At 38.8% G+C, this 18,814-nt stretch overlaps 1 protein-coding gene across 3 annotated transcripts in view; it reads right to left on the bottom strand.

Moving 5' to 3' along the window:
• arhgap26.S (Rho GTPase activating protein 26 S homeolog) overlaps positions 1 to 18,814 on the bottom strand; it is a 318,698-nt gene that overhangs the window by 209,993 nt on the left and 89,891 nt on the right. For all 3 annotated transcript variants that reach the window (XM_018256176.2, XM_018256175.2, XM_041588729.1), the window contains exons 7-11: positions 18,082 to 18,186; positions 16,034 to 16,163; positions 13,936 to 14,036; positions 9,676 to 9,770; positions 2,940 to 3,018 (exon numbers count right to left, since the gene is read on the bottom strand). In XM_018256176.2, the coding sequence (XP_018111665.1) occupies positions 2,940 to 3,018; positions 9,676 to 9,770; positions 13,936 to 14,036; positions 16,034 to 16,163; positions 18,082 to 18,186 (510 nt within the window). The remainder of the gene's footprint in view (positions 1 to 2,939; positions 3,019 to 9,675; positions 9,771 to 13,935; positions 14,037 to 16,033; positions 16,164 to 18,081; positions 18,187 to 18,814) is intronic.

An 18,814-nucleotide genomic window follows, 5' to 3' on the forward strand; every position in this document is an offset into this window, starting at 1 on the left:
CTTAGACTTAAAGCACTTGAGGATCAGGAACTGAACAGGAAATACAAACTCAAATCTCTGGGATCTATGAAGCCTTAAAGCTTAGCGCTGTTCCTAAACCCAGTGTGCCATCTAGTGGGCAGCAGACTGCGGCATAACAGAATAAGATACAAGTATGGGGCCTTTTATCTAGAATACTCGAGACCCTGGGTTTTCCAGACAACGGATCTTTCCATAATTTGGATCTCCATAACTTAAGATCATTTCAAAACTAAATAATTATTTTGCCTCCAATAACGATTAAGTTTATCTTCATTAGAAATGAGTACAAGGCAATGTTTGATCATTACATTAAAAAAATGAAATCATTTTAAAAAATTTGAATTATAAAATTAAAGGGATTAGGCACCTTTGAGTTTACTTTTAGGGGGTTATTTATTAAACTCCGAATGCAAAAATCACAAAAAATGTGTGATTTTTGTTTTATAAAATCGGACTTTTAAAAAAAAAAAAATCACAAATTTTTCAGAATTTATTAAACCCTGAGGATGGAAAAGTCAGAATCAGAAAATCTGGCATCGCAGACCTGTCAAGGTTGCATTTAAGTCAATGGGAGAAGTCCCAATGATTTTTTGTGGTGCGCAATACCCCGAAGTTTTCGGGCAAAAATATGAGTTTACGGGTGACAAATCCAAAAAATCGTGAAAATCTGATTTTTTTTTCCCGCAAAGAAAAATGTTGGGAAAATATAATAATAAATAACTGTAAAAGAAACAGACCGTTTGTTTGTAGCAGAAAATATTGAGATAAATTCGGACTTTGATAAATAGCCCCCTAAGTATCATGTAGAGAGCGATATTCTGATCAAATTTGCAACTAGTTTTTGTTACATTATTTTGTTGTATTCAAGTTATTTAGCTTTTTATTTAGCAGCTCCAGTTTACAATTTCAGCAATCTGGTTGCTAAGATCCAAATTCCCCTAGCAAACATACATTGATTTGAACAAGAGACTGGAATATGAATAGGAGAGGCCTGAATAGAAGGATCAGTAATAAAAAGTAGCAATAACTATACATTTGTAGCCTTACAAAGCAATTACATTTTTAGGCGAATAATTAATAAACTATAAATAATGAAGACCAAATGAAAATTTGCTGAGAAATGGCCATTCTATAACATACTAAAAGTTATGGTATGATCCACGCCTTTAAAATGGGAGATGGCATTCTTTAATTAGGAGTTTTCTGGATAATGGGTTTCTAGTTTACGCATACCATGCCTGTACTTAATTTTGTCTGCTAAAAAGAAAGGCTACCCTGATACAGTGCTATTTATTGTCTATATTGCTTCCAAAAGCAAACACATAAAATGCCAGTGAAAGTGCCATATTGACTAATGCAAATCAATAATGTATATGTTGGCTTCTATAGTACCAAGGTGTTTTTTAACAAGATTTCCCCATACACCTCCACTTGAAGTGCTCTAATACTTACCCCCCCATGAATCAATATATATTAGGGTTTTCCCATTGTTGGGAAAAAGCATTGCTTGGGTTGCTGGGAAATGATGGAAATGAAGGTAATTAAAGGCATAGCTGCTCTTTGTAGCTTATGGTGTTGTTATCTAATGGAAAGCTTTTAGCGGTTCTCAACACTCTGCTGATGGCTGACTACTCTAGAAATTGTAAAAAGATAGCAATGATCGTTAGGGAACAGTCTGCACATGGGAATTAAACCTATGTTGCCATGTTACAGCAAAAAAGAATCCTTTCCATTTCTCTGCCATCCTTCACATGCCGCAGTGTGGGACAGTTTTTGTGCAAGGCCAAAATCCCACCTACAACAGTGTGGTACCCATATTTCCAACCTCTCAACATTTTGGAAATAGAAAGAGGGACAAAAAGATTTGCCGTGCAGAGCGTGGTAAAATTGTTTGGACATGCCCATTTTTGGCCACACCCCCTAATTACCATGCCCATTTTACAAAATTTGGCAGGTTATTAAAGTTTTAACACATTTCTGTGGTTTTTATGTATTATTACAGTTTTGCTAATGAAGGTAAATTGTCAGTTAAAGGAGAAGGAAAGTCTTCTTGCACTTGGGAGTGACAAATGTTAGGCACCCCCAAGTGATTGTATTTACTTACCTGAAAGCCCGGGCCGGTGCTCCTATCAGCAGAAAACTGCACCGGCCCGGGGGTTATTCCAGTGAGCACCACGGAACAATCTTCTTCAATCTCCCTCTTTGTTCGCGCAGCTGCGCATGCACAGTAGAGTGAAAAGCTGAACTTTAATTAAAAAGTCGTCTATTTCGTTCAGCCCCCGGGAAATCTGAAGAAAGAAGAAGGGGGAAGTGGATGGCTCCGTGGTGCTCGCTGGAATAACACCTTGTCGGTGCAGTTTTCTGCTGATAGGAGCACCGGCCCGGGGTTTCACGTAAGTCAATACAATCACTTGGGGGTGCCTAACATTTGGCACCCTCAAGTGCATGACGAATTTCCATCTCCTTTAAACTGTGAATCTAAGTTCTCCCAAGAGACCTGCTTATCTTAAAACTGTTCCAAAAGTATCTAAGGCTATGGGCACACATGCGTATTTACGGTTTTGGCACGATTTGTCCCGTGGGTTTTTTTTAAAAAAAGCCCACAGCCGCGTATTGACGTTAGAAGTTTAAGCTTAGGCAATGACACAATATAGCTAGCGCATACGCGACGGTCAGCACATCAACGTGGACCGCGCTGAAAACGCTCTGCAAATATGCCCATAGCCTAAGTATCTATTCTGGGCTTTCTGCCAAAAACTAATTAAGTTAGAAACTTTTTCTTTCTGGCTGTTCAGTGCAGGAGATCAAAGAGAAAGTCAGGACATTTCAGTAACAAACCAGGGACTGTGGGCTGAACTGTCAAAATCGAAACTGTCCCACAAAAAAGGGGACAGTTGGAAGGTATGGTATTTACTTACTGGCTCCCGTCCATCCATTGCTTCCATCCATAGCTTTCTCTCCTCTTCTGACAGGGCCTGCATCGTTAGAACTGTTGGCCTAGAGGAGAGGTGAGAACAAGGGAAGTTAAGTGCCGTGTATTTATGGAATAAAGAGATACATAACCTTCAGGCGGATGGGCCACTGGAGGGGATCAGAAGGATTCAGACAAGCTCACGTCACACTTACAAATGAGGATACGGATTCCCACCTGCCAAACCCTTTGCCAAGAATGCACTAAACATATTTTGCATTTTATCTCCTCATTTGCTACAAGTAAAAGGAATCAGCCAGTTGGGGTTGTGGGAGGATGAAGAGCTCCGACTGCCAACATTGTGGACACAAACGCTGTCATCTACTGGGAAATCATAATGATACAGGGCAATGGGACACTTTAACAAGACAAAGAGCTTCCAACAAGCAGCCTGCGACTGTTCTATTCATCTCAATCTAAGAAAAGGGTAGCCCTTTTATCCCTGTCTAGGAGACAAATCGAAATCACAATCAAGAGGAAAACAACAGAACTCCATGATGTTTGCTTATTATACAATTTAATGAACTGGAAGTACGATTTAAGTATTAATGCAATTTAATGGAACTCTATAGTGAAACAATTCCTGCTGAAATGTATTATAGCAACAAAAACATATAAAAATGAACAAAGCTGCTGCACTATTCAAAAATAGCAAAAACGATTTAAACAGAAAATACATGCAGAATAGTCAACATTTCGTTCCTATATAGGGACCTTCGTCAGGAGCAAGTACATATATATTTTTATATGTAAATATATTTTTATATATATGTGTGTGTATCAATTACTATTCCATATATATCCAATTTTCAACTGACATGCAATATCATTTGTGGTTTTTGAGTAATTTAGCTTTTTATATAGCAGCTCTCCAGTTTGTAATTTTGCAATCTGGTTGCTAGGATCCAAATTACCCTAGCAACTATGCATTGATTTAAATAAGAGACTGGAGAGGGACTGAATAGAAAGATGCGTAATAAAATGTAGCCATAACAATACATTTGTGGCCTTACAGAGCATTTGTTTTTTTCTAGATGGGGTTAGTGACTCTCATCTGAGAGCTGGAAAGAGTCAGAAGGCAAATAATTAAAAAAAACTATAGAGGGCATGTTTTTTCTTCTCCTGGACATCGGCTGGACAGGATCAGGTAGAGTGAGGGTCTCTAGTAAGAAGTAGTAGGTACTTCAGCTAGATAGGGTGAAGCTAGCATGGGAAGCTCAGACCTCCAACGAGGAGGTAGTGGCCTAGGGGCCATGGCTAAACCAAGATAGGGCAGAAGTGACAGTTTAGGGCCAGTTGGAACATCCTGAAGCAGGGACCAGGAAAATTCCTATCCGGAGTAGGGCAAAGGGGCATAGAGCATATGCCGGACTTCTAGGACCGGAAGGTGGCACACAGGAAAATTCCTATCCGGCTGCTAGGACTGGAAGGTGGTGCAAGGTCCTGGAAAGGGATGTGTCTATGGCAACTGGAGTTGTATTTTTCGCTAGTGGAATGCTTTACATGGCTGTTGATGCGTCTGCCTAACGTATAAATGTGTATAAAATCTGTGTGTGCCAATGATGTGAAAGCCTGTCTGAATGTGAGTACAAAATGCCCTGCTAATAAATCGCATTTTCTTCTACGAATTGGTTTTGGACTCCTGCACTTTAAGTGTAAACTCTTGGGATTAATTTTACAAATGCACATGCTCAGTGGGCTCTGAATAGCTGCTGAGAATTTAATCTTACAAATCATCAAGCAGAAAATAAGGCTGGCCTGTCACAGAAGCTAATGCTACAGGGTTGGATATTAAAGTCTGATACTAATTGCACTGGTTGCTGTGTGGCCATGTAACGAGAATCTAAATTAATCAGCCTTATATTGTGACATTTACGTATATATATATTGTGACATTTCTGTTCCATGTGTACTGTATATTGTGAGTGGGTCCCTAAGCTCAGTAAGTGACAGCAGCACAGAGCATGTGCAGTGAATCAGCAGAAAAGAAGATGGGGAGCTACTGGGGCATCTTTGGAGACATAGATCTTTACTTCTAAAGGGTTGTGGTTGCCTTGGGCTGGTACAGAAGCCCAAAACATAATGCATAATATTTCTGGCCCACTTCTTTGCTTTCATTTTAAGCAAATGCTTCTATGTTTTATCTTTCTCTATGGACATTATTACCACACGGCATAAGAGCAAGAATTCAGGATAAAAAAAACTATTTCAGAGCCTTGTCCCCTTCTATACAAAAGGGATTTTTTTTTTAGAAACTCCCTCATGCTCTGACCAAGAATAAAAAAAACAGTATGTCAAAGAACTGACTATCCTTCAAAGCTGAAACACTAAACTGAAAAGCCCCGCTGCTTATTACTGCCTACAACTCCAAGGCTTTAAATGCGCAGAAGGTTATTACACTATGGCTTCCCAATTACAGAAGTCACAAGAGGAGATGAATCCACAAATCTCCTTAAAAACCTCCAAGTGACTATCCAGGCTTTTAAAAAATAAAATACACAGAGAATGGGATTGCTCTCAAACCAGGCTTCTCGCTGTGGGAAAGTCCGACGAACAGCAGAATTCTGCAGCCTTTCAACAGTCTCGCTACGAGTTTCCCTTTTTCTTATTAAAAGCCTGAGAAGTGATAACGAGGGAGGAAGAGCCATGATTTCAAATCCAATTACTCCAGAAATGGAGTCATATAAATGAAAGCTACACAGCAACCCGGCAGTTGGTTTATTCCGAGGATTTCCCAGGCAGAACAAATACAAACATCCTTACTTGTAATATTGTTTGCTTCGGCTTCCCCCTGCATGACGGGGTGGGAGAGATCCTGATCGAATGCTATTTTGAGAGGTGTCCAAAAAATAAAGCTTGTCCAATCCAATTTTTGGTGCCATGTGAATCAGTGAAATTATATACAGGTATGGGATCTGTTATCTGGAAACCCATTAACCAGAAAGATTTGAATTATGGGAAGGCCCTCTGCCATTCCCATAATCCATTTTAATCAAATAATTAAATTTTTTAAAATGATTTCCTTTTTTTAATAATAAAACAGAAGCTTCTACTCAATCCCAACTATGATATAATAATCCTTACTGGAAGCAAAACCATCTTATTGGGTTTATTTAATGTTTATATGGTTTTTAGTAGACTTAAGGTATGAAGATCCAAATTGTCGAAAGATACGTTATCCAGAAAAACCCCAGGTCCCAAGCATTCTGGATAATAGGTCCCATATCTGTATTACATACAAGTTTCAGTGAGTCACATGACAGAAATGACATCACTAAGAAAAAAATAAAATGGATGACATCACTAAGAACCATTTAGAAGGATGACATTTACTGGATAGGTTTCTGGACTGCCAGTAAAGGTGCTGAAGACTGGAGAGTTAAAAGTGGCTTTAATAATACAATATGGATACCATAGAGCAGGGGTCCCCAAACGTTTTTTACCTGCGAGCCACATTCAAATGTAAAAAGAGTTGGGGAGCAACACAAGCATGAAAAAAGTTGCAGGGGGTGCCAAATAAAGGATATAATTGGCTGTTTAGTAGCCCTATATGGACGGTCAGCCTACAGGAGGTTCTGTTTGGCCATAAATCTGTTTTTTATGCAACCAAAGCTTGCCTCCAAGTCTGGAATTCAAAAATTAGCACCTGCTTTGAGGCCATTGGGAGAAACATCCAAGGGGTTGGTGAGCAACATGTTAAGCTGGCCATAGACGCAAAGATCCGATCATAGGAATCCTTGATTCCTCGATGTGTGGAGAGTCCCGACATTTTTCGTCCCATGGAGGAGATCGTTCGTTTGGCCAGGTTAAAAGATTTGTCGGCTGCCGATAATATCTCTGCATATATTGCCGATCTGACAATATCAGAGGGAGACAATCACCAGCTTTTGTCGGACATAACTTTCGTACGATTGCTGTCAGGGGCAGAACATCAGCTGATCTGTTCTTTTACTACTTTATTTGATCTGAAAGGTTAGTGGCAGGTCTGGAGATGGGGAAATTCGAGGATTCGAACGATCTGATCTTTGCTTCTATGGCCAGTGTAAATCACGAGCCACTGGTTGAGGACCACTACCATAGAGTATTCAGGCTAGCTTGTCACTATTTTGGAACAAGAGATGTGTTTAGCACAATTGAAACATCTTTTGCAAATAGTAATTTTCTTTTTATTGTTTTTGAATTATTTATAATTTTTTGTTCTGAGTGTGTCAGGCTTGTTATCTCATCCTTACAATCAGGCAGAAATTGAAATAAAAAGGATATGTTTTTAAAACAAAGATAAACAAAGCAATAGAGTATTATAACAACAAAAAAAACTGAACCCTTAGAGCTGATCTGTTTTAAGGAATTGGCTATGTATACGCAGTAGTGCATGTATAAGCAGTAGTGCATGTATAATAAGCAGTAGTGCATGTATAATAAGCAGTAGTGCATGTATAATAAGCAGTAGTGCATGTATAATACGCAGTAGTGCATGTATAATAAGCAGTAGTGCATGTATAATAAGCAGTAGTGCATGTATAAGCAGTAGTGCATGTATAAGCAGTAGGACATGTACTTGGCTTGCTTCCTAAAGAAAGCACAGCATTAATGAGGCTTGATGGATTTCAGATTCTCTGTGCATTTATGAGTTTTACAGATTTACTTATCTATATCCCTGAATAAGTGGTTTTCCTATCATGCACAGAAGTTTCAATTGCCTGCAGTGTAACATCCAGGTTTGGTGGGGGGGGGGGAGTGAAGGAAACTTGGGGATACAGCACTTTCGGTGCAGGCAATGGATGAAATTTACATACAATCTTGGCTACTAAGTGTGTTTAAGGGTCTGGCCACACACGCAGATTCAGAAAATGAAGCGCCGTGTGTGCCTTCCCCCAGGTGATTCTCATTTTAGCCGGCAGAGGGCAGGGGGACTAATCTCCCCGAAACTACTCGTGTGGTCTGACCCTTACTTTGGTAGATTTCAATACTTGGTAATGGAATCGCTTTTTTAGCTAAGTCGCCCAGAAAAGGGTCTCTGTGTGTTTTGGAACGACATGCAATTAAAAGTAGCCTGGTATGTTTTGACGCTGGGGATTTACATTATTCTCATTTGGAAGACAAAACTAACAATTAGTCGCCAAATCTCTCGCGGACGACTAATCTCCCCGTGTGCCACTGCCCTTACTCTCTTCTACTATAGAACATAGTTGGTAGGATTTGCTTCCATTCATACATAAGCTGTTGGGCACAGATGTTGGGGACCAGGCCCGGTTCACAGTGGAGTTCTATTTTATTCTATGCGTGTTTAGGTCAGGGCAAAAATATGTGGAGGAAAAAAAAAAAAAGCGTCCACATATTTTTGACCATATAGTGAATGTAATCATGAACTACACCAACAACCATAACAGAAAACTACAGTTATTCAAAATTTAGGTGTGGAGTCCTTAGTGAACAATATATCTGAAGATAAGTGTCCTTTAATCTATGAGGATAATGCAATATTTGCCTTTAAACTGGATACCCTTATTTTGCTATATATTACAGCCCTGTAGTACTTCAAAGGGTAACTAAAGACTGAGTTAATTTGCTGCAGACAGTGAACTTGAAAAAATGTTCTGTTGCACCCACTATGGTGTTTCAATGCTGCAGCTTATATTTTTTTGATGGCACTGTTCCTTTAATATAAAATATAGTGTCAATGTAGTATTTGTTATTAAATAAAATAAGAGAATTGGTCGATACTTTTGCACAGCACAAGGTGAATAAACATCTTCTCCAAATAAAAAGAATATTTGCCTATTTGTCAAACACGAAATGTGTTCTTTTGCTATGGTAAAAATAATAAAACTGCACAATGTAAGGGACTATAACAAGCCTTGCAACGCTGCTTAAATGTCTTAGAGAAAAACATCACGCCCTGCATTACCAACACAGGCTAATAAGAAATTTACACTTCTATAAACCACATCGCCAAGGGAAAAAAAGAATATTGCCCCTGAACAAACAAAAAAATATATTGCATTTATTCTAGCTTGCAGCACATTTGAGCTGTTGGATCATTAAAGAGAATTGAATGGACTATATGCATGGTTTAATAATAAATATAAATCCCGAAGGACACAATGATTCATAAGAAAGGAGATTAAAGCTACACAATAAAAAGTGTTTTCATGATATTTATTGAAACACATTAAAAAGGCCTCTATTCCCATTAGATTCGCCTTCCAGATAACCATTCGATATCCCCCAAACTTGTACAATGTGAGGAATGAAAAGGCTTCCTTATCTAATGAATGAGAAACATGGCACTTGGGGTTTATAAAGGATGACATACCAGTGCCCTCAGTAGGATCAGTAATAGGGGTTGAGGAACATACAATGGATTCCATTAAAGGGACGCCATTATCATCTGGCAGTGACATTCTCAGACAATGGTTTCTTACAAGTCATGAAAAAAAAAACCCAGCAGCTATTATCAGCGGAGTGTATCTCTTTGATACAGGCTCACGCAGAAGTAATTCATTTGTCCCCCCCCCCCACTGTGAGTTAAATGATCAATAACTATAGGACACAAGTTGCATATTCGCCTTGAACCGCAGGTGAGGGCATTGTGGTTTCAGAATGCTGACATTAGAATTTTGTTCAGTTGAGGCCCATAATGCATGAGGTATGGAATGAGAAAAAAGGGGGGTAACACTCACCGGTCAACACCTTCTACATCGAAGCAAAACCTCTTTTCAATGGATTCCGTTTTTCTCCGTATGCAGGATTTCAATTGAACGAGTTCTTCCTCTCCCTAACAAAGAGCATGGCAGAACAATGGAATTGAGATGTATGTGACTTTACTACTTATAAAATACCACTATTATGCTATGATTCAAGCTTATACAGGTATGGGATCCATTATCCGGAAACCTGTTATCCAGAAAGGGTATTTAATGACCCGAAACATGTCATGTAGTAGCCTTGAATAAACCCAACCACAGCATTTTTTGCTACCTCGGAGTCCTCTCCTCATTTGTAATTGACTGTTAGAAAGCTCTGAATTATGGGAAGGCCATCTCCCTATACGCCACTATAAACAAATAATCCAAGTTCTTAAACACAATTTCCTTTTTCTCTGTAATGATAAAACAGTAGCTTGTACTTGATCCCAACTAAGATATAATTAATCCTTACTGGAAGCAAAACCAGCCTATTGGGTTTATTTAATGTTTATATGATTTCCTAGCAGATTACGAAAAGGTCCATTATCTGAAAAACCCCAGGTCCTGAGCATTCTGGAGAACAGGTCCTATACTTGTACTTTCTATTTCACCTGAATTCTACAGCTTTACATAAAGCAAATTGAATAACATAAACTTCATAATAATACATTGTGATGTGCAAGTTAAAAAAAAACATGGCCTGCAACCGACTAATCCGCACCTGACTCTAACCCGGCCTGCACCTTCTATTTATAGGCCTGCCCCTGACCCACCATCTGTGACATCATGAAAGGGGGCGGAGCAGCCACGTGCCTTAAAGGAACAGTAACACCAAAAACTGAAAGTGTTTTAAAGTAATGAAAATATCATGTAGTGTTGCCCTGCACTGGTAAAACTGATGTGTTTGCTTCAGAAACACTACTATAGTTCATATAAACAAGCTGCTGTGTAGCAATGGCGGAAATTGAAAAACGGCTATATGGCACAGGTTAAATAGTGGATAACAGATAACACCATTATGTTCTACAGAGCTTATCTGCTATCTGCTGTGTAACCTGAGCCTTTTCTCCTTTGAATGGCTGCCCCCATTGCTACACAGCAGCTTATTTATATAAACAAAAGTAGTGTTTCTGAAGCAAACACAGCAGTTTTACTAGTGCAGGGCAACACTGCATTTTATTTTTATTACTTTAAAACAATTTAATTTTTTGATGTTACTGGTCCTTTAAAATAGACTCATCCAGAACTGGAAGCCGGCACAGGAAGGTCATGGGCGGGGAGAGAGCAAAAAAGAGCTCAATCTGAACCTCTTCGCAACCCAAAGAAGGTGTAAAGGAGACAGCGTGAACCCACGGTTCCCGAATGTATCAAAATTTGAACATATTTTTTTAACATAACTTAATGAATATACTTGAGAGCAGGAGTGTATTTATATAAAGGCACCCAAGGCCTGTGCCTAGGGCGGCAGGTTTTGGGCGGCGGCCCTCGGGTGCCTATAAATTAATTTTTTAAATTGAAAAAAAATATATTGCCCAGCCTCTTTCACGGATTTCCATAGGAAATCCAGTGAAAGCAATGGGAGGGGTATGGGGATATCGTCACATGCACGATGTCCGTGCATGTGACGTCATGCGCACGACACGCGGAAGTCACGCGTGTCACATAGGCAGGCGTGTTTAGATCCAGTGCCTAAGGCAGCATCGGCCCTAAATACAGTCCTTCTTGAGAGTGAATGTGCCCTTTTTGAACTCAGGAGAGTAATAGTTGGGTTATGCACTAGAACAATACATAAATGCAGAAACAGGGCTCAAATTCATAGACATTAGTAAAAGAATAGCAATACCAATCCTTTGATATAAAATATGGTACATGCAAGCAATTTCATTGCCAGGGTAAAACTCCCCTGCGTAGCCGCAGGGGAGCGCAGGAGTAGACGCACTCAATTATTGTGAAGGGGGCTGTACTCACACAGACGCATGTATGCGCCAAACGCAGGTGAAATGCAACATGCTGCGTTTGGCGATTACATCTGTGTGAGTACAGCCTCCTTCAAAATAATTGACTGCGTCTACTCCTGCTCTCCCCTGTGGCTGAACGGAATAAAGCGTAAAGCAGGAGAGCACAGCAAAAAACAGCCGTGTGTAAGAGCCCTAATGCGTTTTTTCCCCATTAGCAATCGAACACTCATGCAATTGCCTTCATTTTGATGAATCAAACACAATTGCAGCAGACACAACTGAGGCAAACGCAATGCTGCAAATGAAATTGTGCCAAAAGCACTTGCAGTTGTCCTATTTTAAACAAGAATTTTATCCCTTATGTGGGAAAGTAAACAGTAAATACCATGCTGAACGCCTAGATATGAGTAGACAGACAAGAAGGAGACCTATGGTAGCTTAGCTAAGGTGTTATATGAGGGGTTATTTGTAGGGCAATGTAATAAAAGGTGCAATGGTAACTGGTTACCGGTTTAAAAACATACATCTCATTGGTTATTATGGGTCACTCAACAGGGCAAACTTTGTGCCTTTTGTTAGAGTTAAATTTCCTAAATTTTCAGAAGCTCAGCAGCAATGTATTAGTCTGCAGTGAGTCACCCAAATAACAAAAGGGCGACTAACGCCCTATTATAAGAAAAAATAGTTTACAGATGGCCAAACTCTGTAATACATAATATTTCTGTGAATTAGAATACTCTGAACAAAATCTGAACTTCCTGATAAGTTGGACAATTGTTTTGCCCTCTATTCTTTTGGCCTGACAGGCAGCCATTAAACCCCACAGGAGGACAAAGGAAGCATTATGGACACAGCAGGTGTTAGACATTATTTTCCAGACAGAGAGAATTTTTTTAAAAATTGTTAGATGCTTTTGATAGTCTTAACAACATTTTGAAAAATACTTCAACGTTCCAGCTTCCCAGGGGAGCCTCTGTCAAGAACACCAAGTTACAGATTGAGCGCTAGGGCATATTAATAGGCACAGCTGATAGAATGATGCCAAATATGCAAATAGCCCCAATCAGTGATGTCATTCTTACATCAGAATACATTAAAATATTTTCAAAGAACAAAAAAATTAAAACCAGTGACAGCAACCTGTAGAACTGCAAAATATGCATTTGATTTCTTTTCCTGGAAATAATTTATTAAGAATCTCTACAAAGGGATTTTAAAAGAATTGTTCAGTATAAAAATAAAAACTGGATAACTAGATAGGCTGTGTTTCCTCGCGAGGCAACTTCGGAAAACGAATTACACCGATTGCCATCCCGCCGGCAATTTACATTCTAGCCGGCGGGAGGCAGAAGAGGAAATTTGTCTCTGGGCGACTGATCTCCCTGAATCTGAACATGTGTCTCTGCCCTAAGAGTGGCTTGGATGATTTCTTGGACAAGTATAATATCCAAGGCTATTGTGATACTAAAATCTACAATTTGTATAGATATTGGTATATAAAGTTTATGTATGCGAGTGACCGGCCTGGCCAGTAAAAATGATGGTTGATCCCAATGTTATTAATAGGGAAAAAGATAAATATATAGGAAGGCCGGTATTTTTTTTCCAGAAAAGGTGGCAACCCGGGGTAGGTAAGCAGGAGATCAGGGGAGATATTTTCTGACTTCACAAATCTTCTGTACATGGGTGTTTATTTGGCAGGTCTATTTGATATACTGACCATACTGCAACACATATTAGGGATTCAACTGCCCTAAAAGTAAAATTTGGATATTGTACTGGCATCTTTGTGCTGAAAATGACAATTTCTACAACCTGATACGACACAGTACTTCAAAAAACCAACCAGTTCTTTCAAGTCACACTCCAGGAGGCTAGTGGTGTCACGAGTCCCCCGGGAGTCACCACATTAATAGGCTTTTGGCATCTTACACACGGTAAACCAAATTCAACCTGTGAGCTTCGGTAAATACTCTCTGAAATCCTTTATATGACTATACAATGTAATATTAAAATTGTTGTGTTCTATTCTTTCTCTCCTCTCGATAGATAGACCAACAACCCACAGGTGTAATAAAAGGCACTATGTTTGCCCAGCAGTAGTCACTCATAGCAACAAATAAGATCTTTGACTTTAAACAGGTGATCAGTAAACTCTACCTGCTCATTGATTGCTGCAGGTTACTTTTTCTGGGCAAAATGAGTGCCTTTTATTGTATAACCCCATTGGAATTTTTATAGAGAAAGGCTAAGGTTTTTAAAATTTCTAAAGACATGTTAACCCTCTAACACTTACCACTTTTCCTCCAGACTTCTGGTCAAAGGGTACCATAGTCAATTGTTTGGTTTCCCTCTGGTAAGTGCAGTAATGTTTAACCCAAGACGTCCCAAAATGCCCTGCAATGAGATTATAGCATTTAGAGCAAAGATTTTGCAGTACAGGCTTATTCATCAAATGCACTGGAATTCTGTGGTTTTCTTTTTTGATAGGTCACCTCCCTGGTTATTAAAATATACTCTTTCTATACCCTGAATACTGAAGCAGCCAAGATCCCCAGAGTTACATGAATGGAAGTGCTTGGAAACATGAGTATCTTTCTGTGTATTAATATCAGAAAGATGTTCTCGAATTCTCTCCTTTAGCTTACGCTATGTTTTCCCCACATATTGGCTCAGGCATTTCAAACTTGTGATTAAATATATCCAGGCCTGGATTTGTGGAAAGGCCCATTCTGTCTTCAGACTGGGCCTTAGAAGTGTCACTTTTTTTCATATATGGACAGATCACACACCTTTATTCGCCACATGACGTTCCCCTTTGTCACTAGACATGTGGTATTTCACACTTTTTTGGTATTTACCATACTAGGTGAAAATATATTACTTAGCGTGAGGCCTTTTCTAGTGACAAATTTACACCCTGAGCTCAGATCATTTAATTTGTCATCTGTCCTTAAAATGGGAATTTTTTTTTTTTTCAATTATGATTTTAATCATAAGGTTTGTGGTCTATAAGTTAGTATACTAAATGGTTTATCCTTATTAGATGGTGATGCTAATATACCTCGGGATTTGGACATACCTTTCTGAAGGAGAGAATTCCTAGGGGTTGAAAGCTCCAGTCAACAAATTCATGTTATATCCCCTAAAAAGTAGCCTGTCTCTTAGGTGGCATGTTTTTGTAACAAAAGTGTGAAATTCGGAACATAATCGCCTAAGGCGTAAACATTGTTCCATTGGTATATTTTTTATAAGATGTTTGGGATGTGAGGAGGTGGCTTGCAATAGGGTGTTGGCTGCACATTCTTTACGATACAGTGATGTAGTCACATTATTTCCATCATTTGACAGGCTAATATCTAAGAAGTTGATGTGATATTCATATGTGAAACATATTTAAATAATTAATATTGATGTACTCCATAAACTTTTCAAATGTCTTTTTATCACCCTTCCAGATAAGAAGCAAATCATTGATGTAATGTCCATGAAAATGGATACATTTCTTGAAAGGATTGTAATCTCCATTATATATATATATATATATATATATATATACATGTACTCCCACCAACCCATGTATAAATTGGCATAGGATGGTGTAAACTTGGCCCCCATCGCTGTGCCCTGTGTTTGTAAATAGAATTTATTGTCAAAAAGAAAAAAATAAGAAATGTATTGCTTATAGCATTATATTGCCACAGATATTTATGCAGACTGTAAAGCAGGAGTGCAATAAAGGTCAATTTGCAGCATATGCCAAGACTTACATACTTTTTGTTCTTCTTTGGCCCCAAAATGATCATATCCATAAACTCATCTCAGCACACTCGTAAATTAAAAAAGCATTGGAATGAGAACAGAGAACGCTAATAAAGTGTTCTCCGTCTGTAGGGGTGAATTCCACTGTGAAGAACTATGTTAAATGATATTAGAAGTATTTGCAAACTTTGTTACATTCACACTTTAAGACATGACCAGCGCTCTTTTTCCTGGTGGCAGTGAATTCCAGTTGCACTGGGGTCTGATGAGCAAGCAAATAAAGTGAGGCTGTCACTAAAAGGTTGTCAAGGCACCAAAAACTCACTGGGACTTTCAAAAGAAGTTCTGCCCAGAGGAGTAATTGTTAAGACTGACTGGGTAACTGCTCAATCAGAACTAGAAAGTCATGCTAGTGAAGAGGACCTGCCATACATAGAAGAAGGCAGCAATGCAGAAGGTTGTCTGGAGTTGGGAGGGTTTGTCAGGAAGAGGGAGACTGAAACATTACCATTCTGGTTTTGCAGAAGCCATATAAGAATTTAGAAAAGAATAATAATAACCATGACATAGACTCAGAAATATATTCAACTGGAGATGAAAACTGCTCTTCCCAGTTTCACCCAAGTTCTTACTTTTCTCCTGAACGTAGAGGTATCCTTCCATAGTGAATGGGCTGAGAGCCAAGTGCTCATGAGGATTCTCCTTCATCTTCTTCATCAATGACTCCACCTCAGAGCGTGTCCCTTCAAACCGGTCTCGTGTCTGACAATTCAGAAGCAGCCACAGTCAGCATGCATAGTAGGAAGAGCACTATACTAAACATCACATTTTAGAAAGTTTGCTTTATAGTATATTATTGGGAATCAAAATCTATTTTGAGAGGAGCATCTAGTGTCACATTTGTCCAATGATTTGCAGTGTACTTGACAAAAGGTAGCAAGTAAGACACTATTGTGGGAATGCAGAAATTAAAGGGGACAGTTCACCAGAGAATAAACTTTTAGTATGATATAGTCCAGTGATCCCCAACCAGTGGCTAGTGAGCAACATTTTTCTCACCAACCCATTGTATGTTGCTCCTAGTGGCCTCAGACCAAGTGCTTATTTTTGAATTCCTGGCTAGGAAACAAGTTTGGTTGTATAAAAAACAGTTGTTCTTCCAAACAGAACCTCCTGTAGGCTGCCTGTCCATACAGTGGCCTTAAAATAGCCAATCACAGCCTGTATTTAACACCTCCAGGAACTTATTTCATGCTGGTGTTGCTCCCCAAGTTATTTTACATTTAAATGTGGTTCATGGAGGTTGGGAACCTTTGATATAGACAGTGGGATTCTTAGGTAATTTGGATTTGGTCATTATGTTTTATTCTAGATTGTTGTTAAAGGAGAAGGAAAGGTACCAAAGCAGTTTATGGTTAATAGATTAGCCAAAATAGTGCAAGCTAGAACATTAGTTATTCTGTGGAATGCTTTACCATACCTGAGTAAACGGCTGTAGACACTCTCTCTGTTTGTTTAGGATAGCAGCTGCCATATTCACTTGGTATGACATCACTTCCTGCCTGACTTTCCCTGCTCAGTCATAGCTCTGGGCTCAGATTACAGCAGAGAGGTGAGGAGGGAGGGGGAGAGGAGCAAACTGAGCATGCTCAAGCCCTGCCCTGGAGGTTTAAGCTGAAAACAGGAAGTCTAATATAGAAGCCCATCTGTACACAATAGAAGGAAAGAAATGCAGTGTTTCTTTTGACAGAGGGCTCAGAGCAGCATTACTTTGAGGGTTTACTGGTGTATTTATATAGACCTTTCTGATAAAGCTTACTTAATTTTAACCTTTCCTTCTCCTTTAAGCACCCTAGCAACCTGGCAGTGGTTTGAATGACAGACCAAAAGGTGAAGAGGAAAGGGCCAATAAAAATGTAGCCAATGAATCTAATAACTGGATGTCAGGCATAATACAAATGCAGCAACAACAAAAAAAATATGGAAGAAGAATAGAAAGTAAAATAAAAAGCCAATAAAACTAATAGAATACTTATACTAAAATACTAACAGAAGAGCAACTGCAACTTGTTAATTTCTAAGTGAATCACCTTTTTAACAAAAATTTCTAGGGATTTTCACTTGCTTCGCCGTGTTTGAGAAATTTTCACACGGTTTGACGCACACTGACTTCAATGCGCTTAGCAACTTTTTGTGCAGTTTCTCAAATTTTTGGCAACCCAAAACAGGTCAGATTTACCCATCACTACTATGGTGTGAAAACAATGGTAATCAGAATCTGTTTGCAAGTACTCAGCAGATATTGTTTGTTCTGTTTTTGGACATCATGATTCTCTGGTGCCAGATTATTCATTAGAAAAAGCATAACTATAAATTATAAATTATAAAAAAGAAAAGAAAACCCATACTGCTTTATATTAAAATAAAATCAGAACTTACCTCCGATCTCTGGGCATTTACTGTATATGGTTTAACAAGGCTATAGTATACAGTTGGGGGTACATTATTCCATATGCACAATCATACACAAAAAGATACAAAATCATACACACACACACACATTCTTCTTTTAGTTACAGAATACTTGCCCAAAGGTTATAGATATCTGTGAAGCCCTAAATCTTTAGGCTGGTAGGAAAATGATTTGCTAAGCATGAAGAGGGGGACATTTGTAACTTACATTTTGAATGCTGATGGAAAGCTGTGTTTTAAAGCCACTGAAGTCTTTGGCCAGTTCATAGCCGTGGTGATAGAAGGTGAAGAGGCCTTGCAAGAAGGCAAGCAGCTGAAACAACACAAGATCATTAGAAGGCAATCATTAGGCTCAGATCCATTGTCTGAAACCTATTTCCCATAATACATATCTGTAGATGAAAGTAGTTTATAAAGGGTGGGGGTTGCTTGAGGTTTACATTTGTACATTAGCAATATACAAATGAATATCTGAGCTATGGCAATTCTAATAATACAATTAAATAACTAGTGAGTCTTTAACTGCAGGCCTTTCAGCACCCAATTGGCTAGTAGTATTAGGAGCAGGAGCAAGGAGTACGCATTTAGGGCAATGACACAAAGGTAGTTAGTTGGTTTTAAAAGAGAAGTAAATCCCAAAAATTAATATGGCTAAAAATGCCATATTTTATTTATTGAACTTATTGAAGCAGCCTTAAGGTTCAAAGTCTCTATAGTAGTAATAATTGAGAAGCTAAACTTAGGGGTCGTCGCAAATCATCAAGCAGAAAATTAGGTTTTCTTGTCATAAAGGCTGAGCTACAGGGCTGATTATTCAATTCGGTTGCTAATTTTGCTGGTTTCTACCAATACTCTGAATTGTTTTCTAATATAATTTTATATTGTCACATTTATATTCTAAATATTGCGTAAATTGTGTGCCTGTCCCCAAGCTCAGTAAG

This window comes from Xenopus laevis, chromosome 3S, assembly GCF_017654675.1.
Source record: "Xenopus laevis strain J_2021 chromosome 3S, Xenopus_laevis_v10.1, whole genome shotgun sequence".
NCBI lineage: Eukaryota > Metazoa > Chordata > Amphibia > Anura > Pipidae > Xenopus > Xenopus laevis.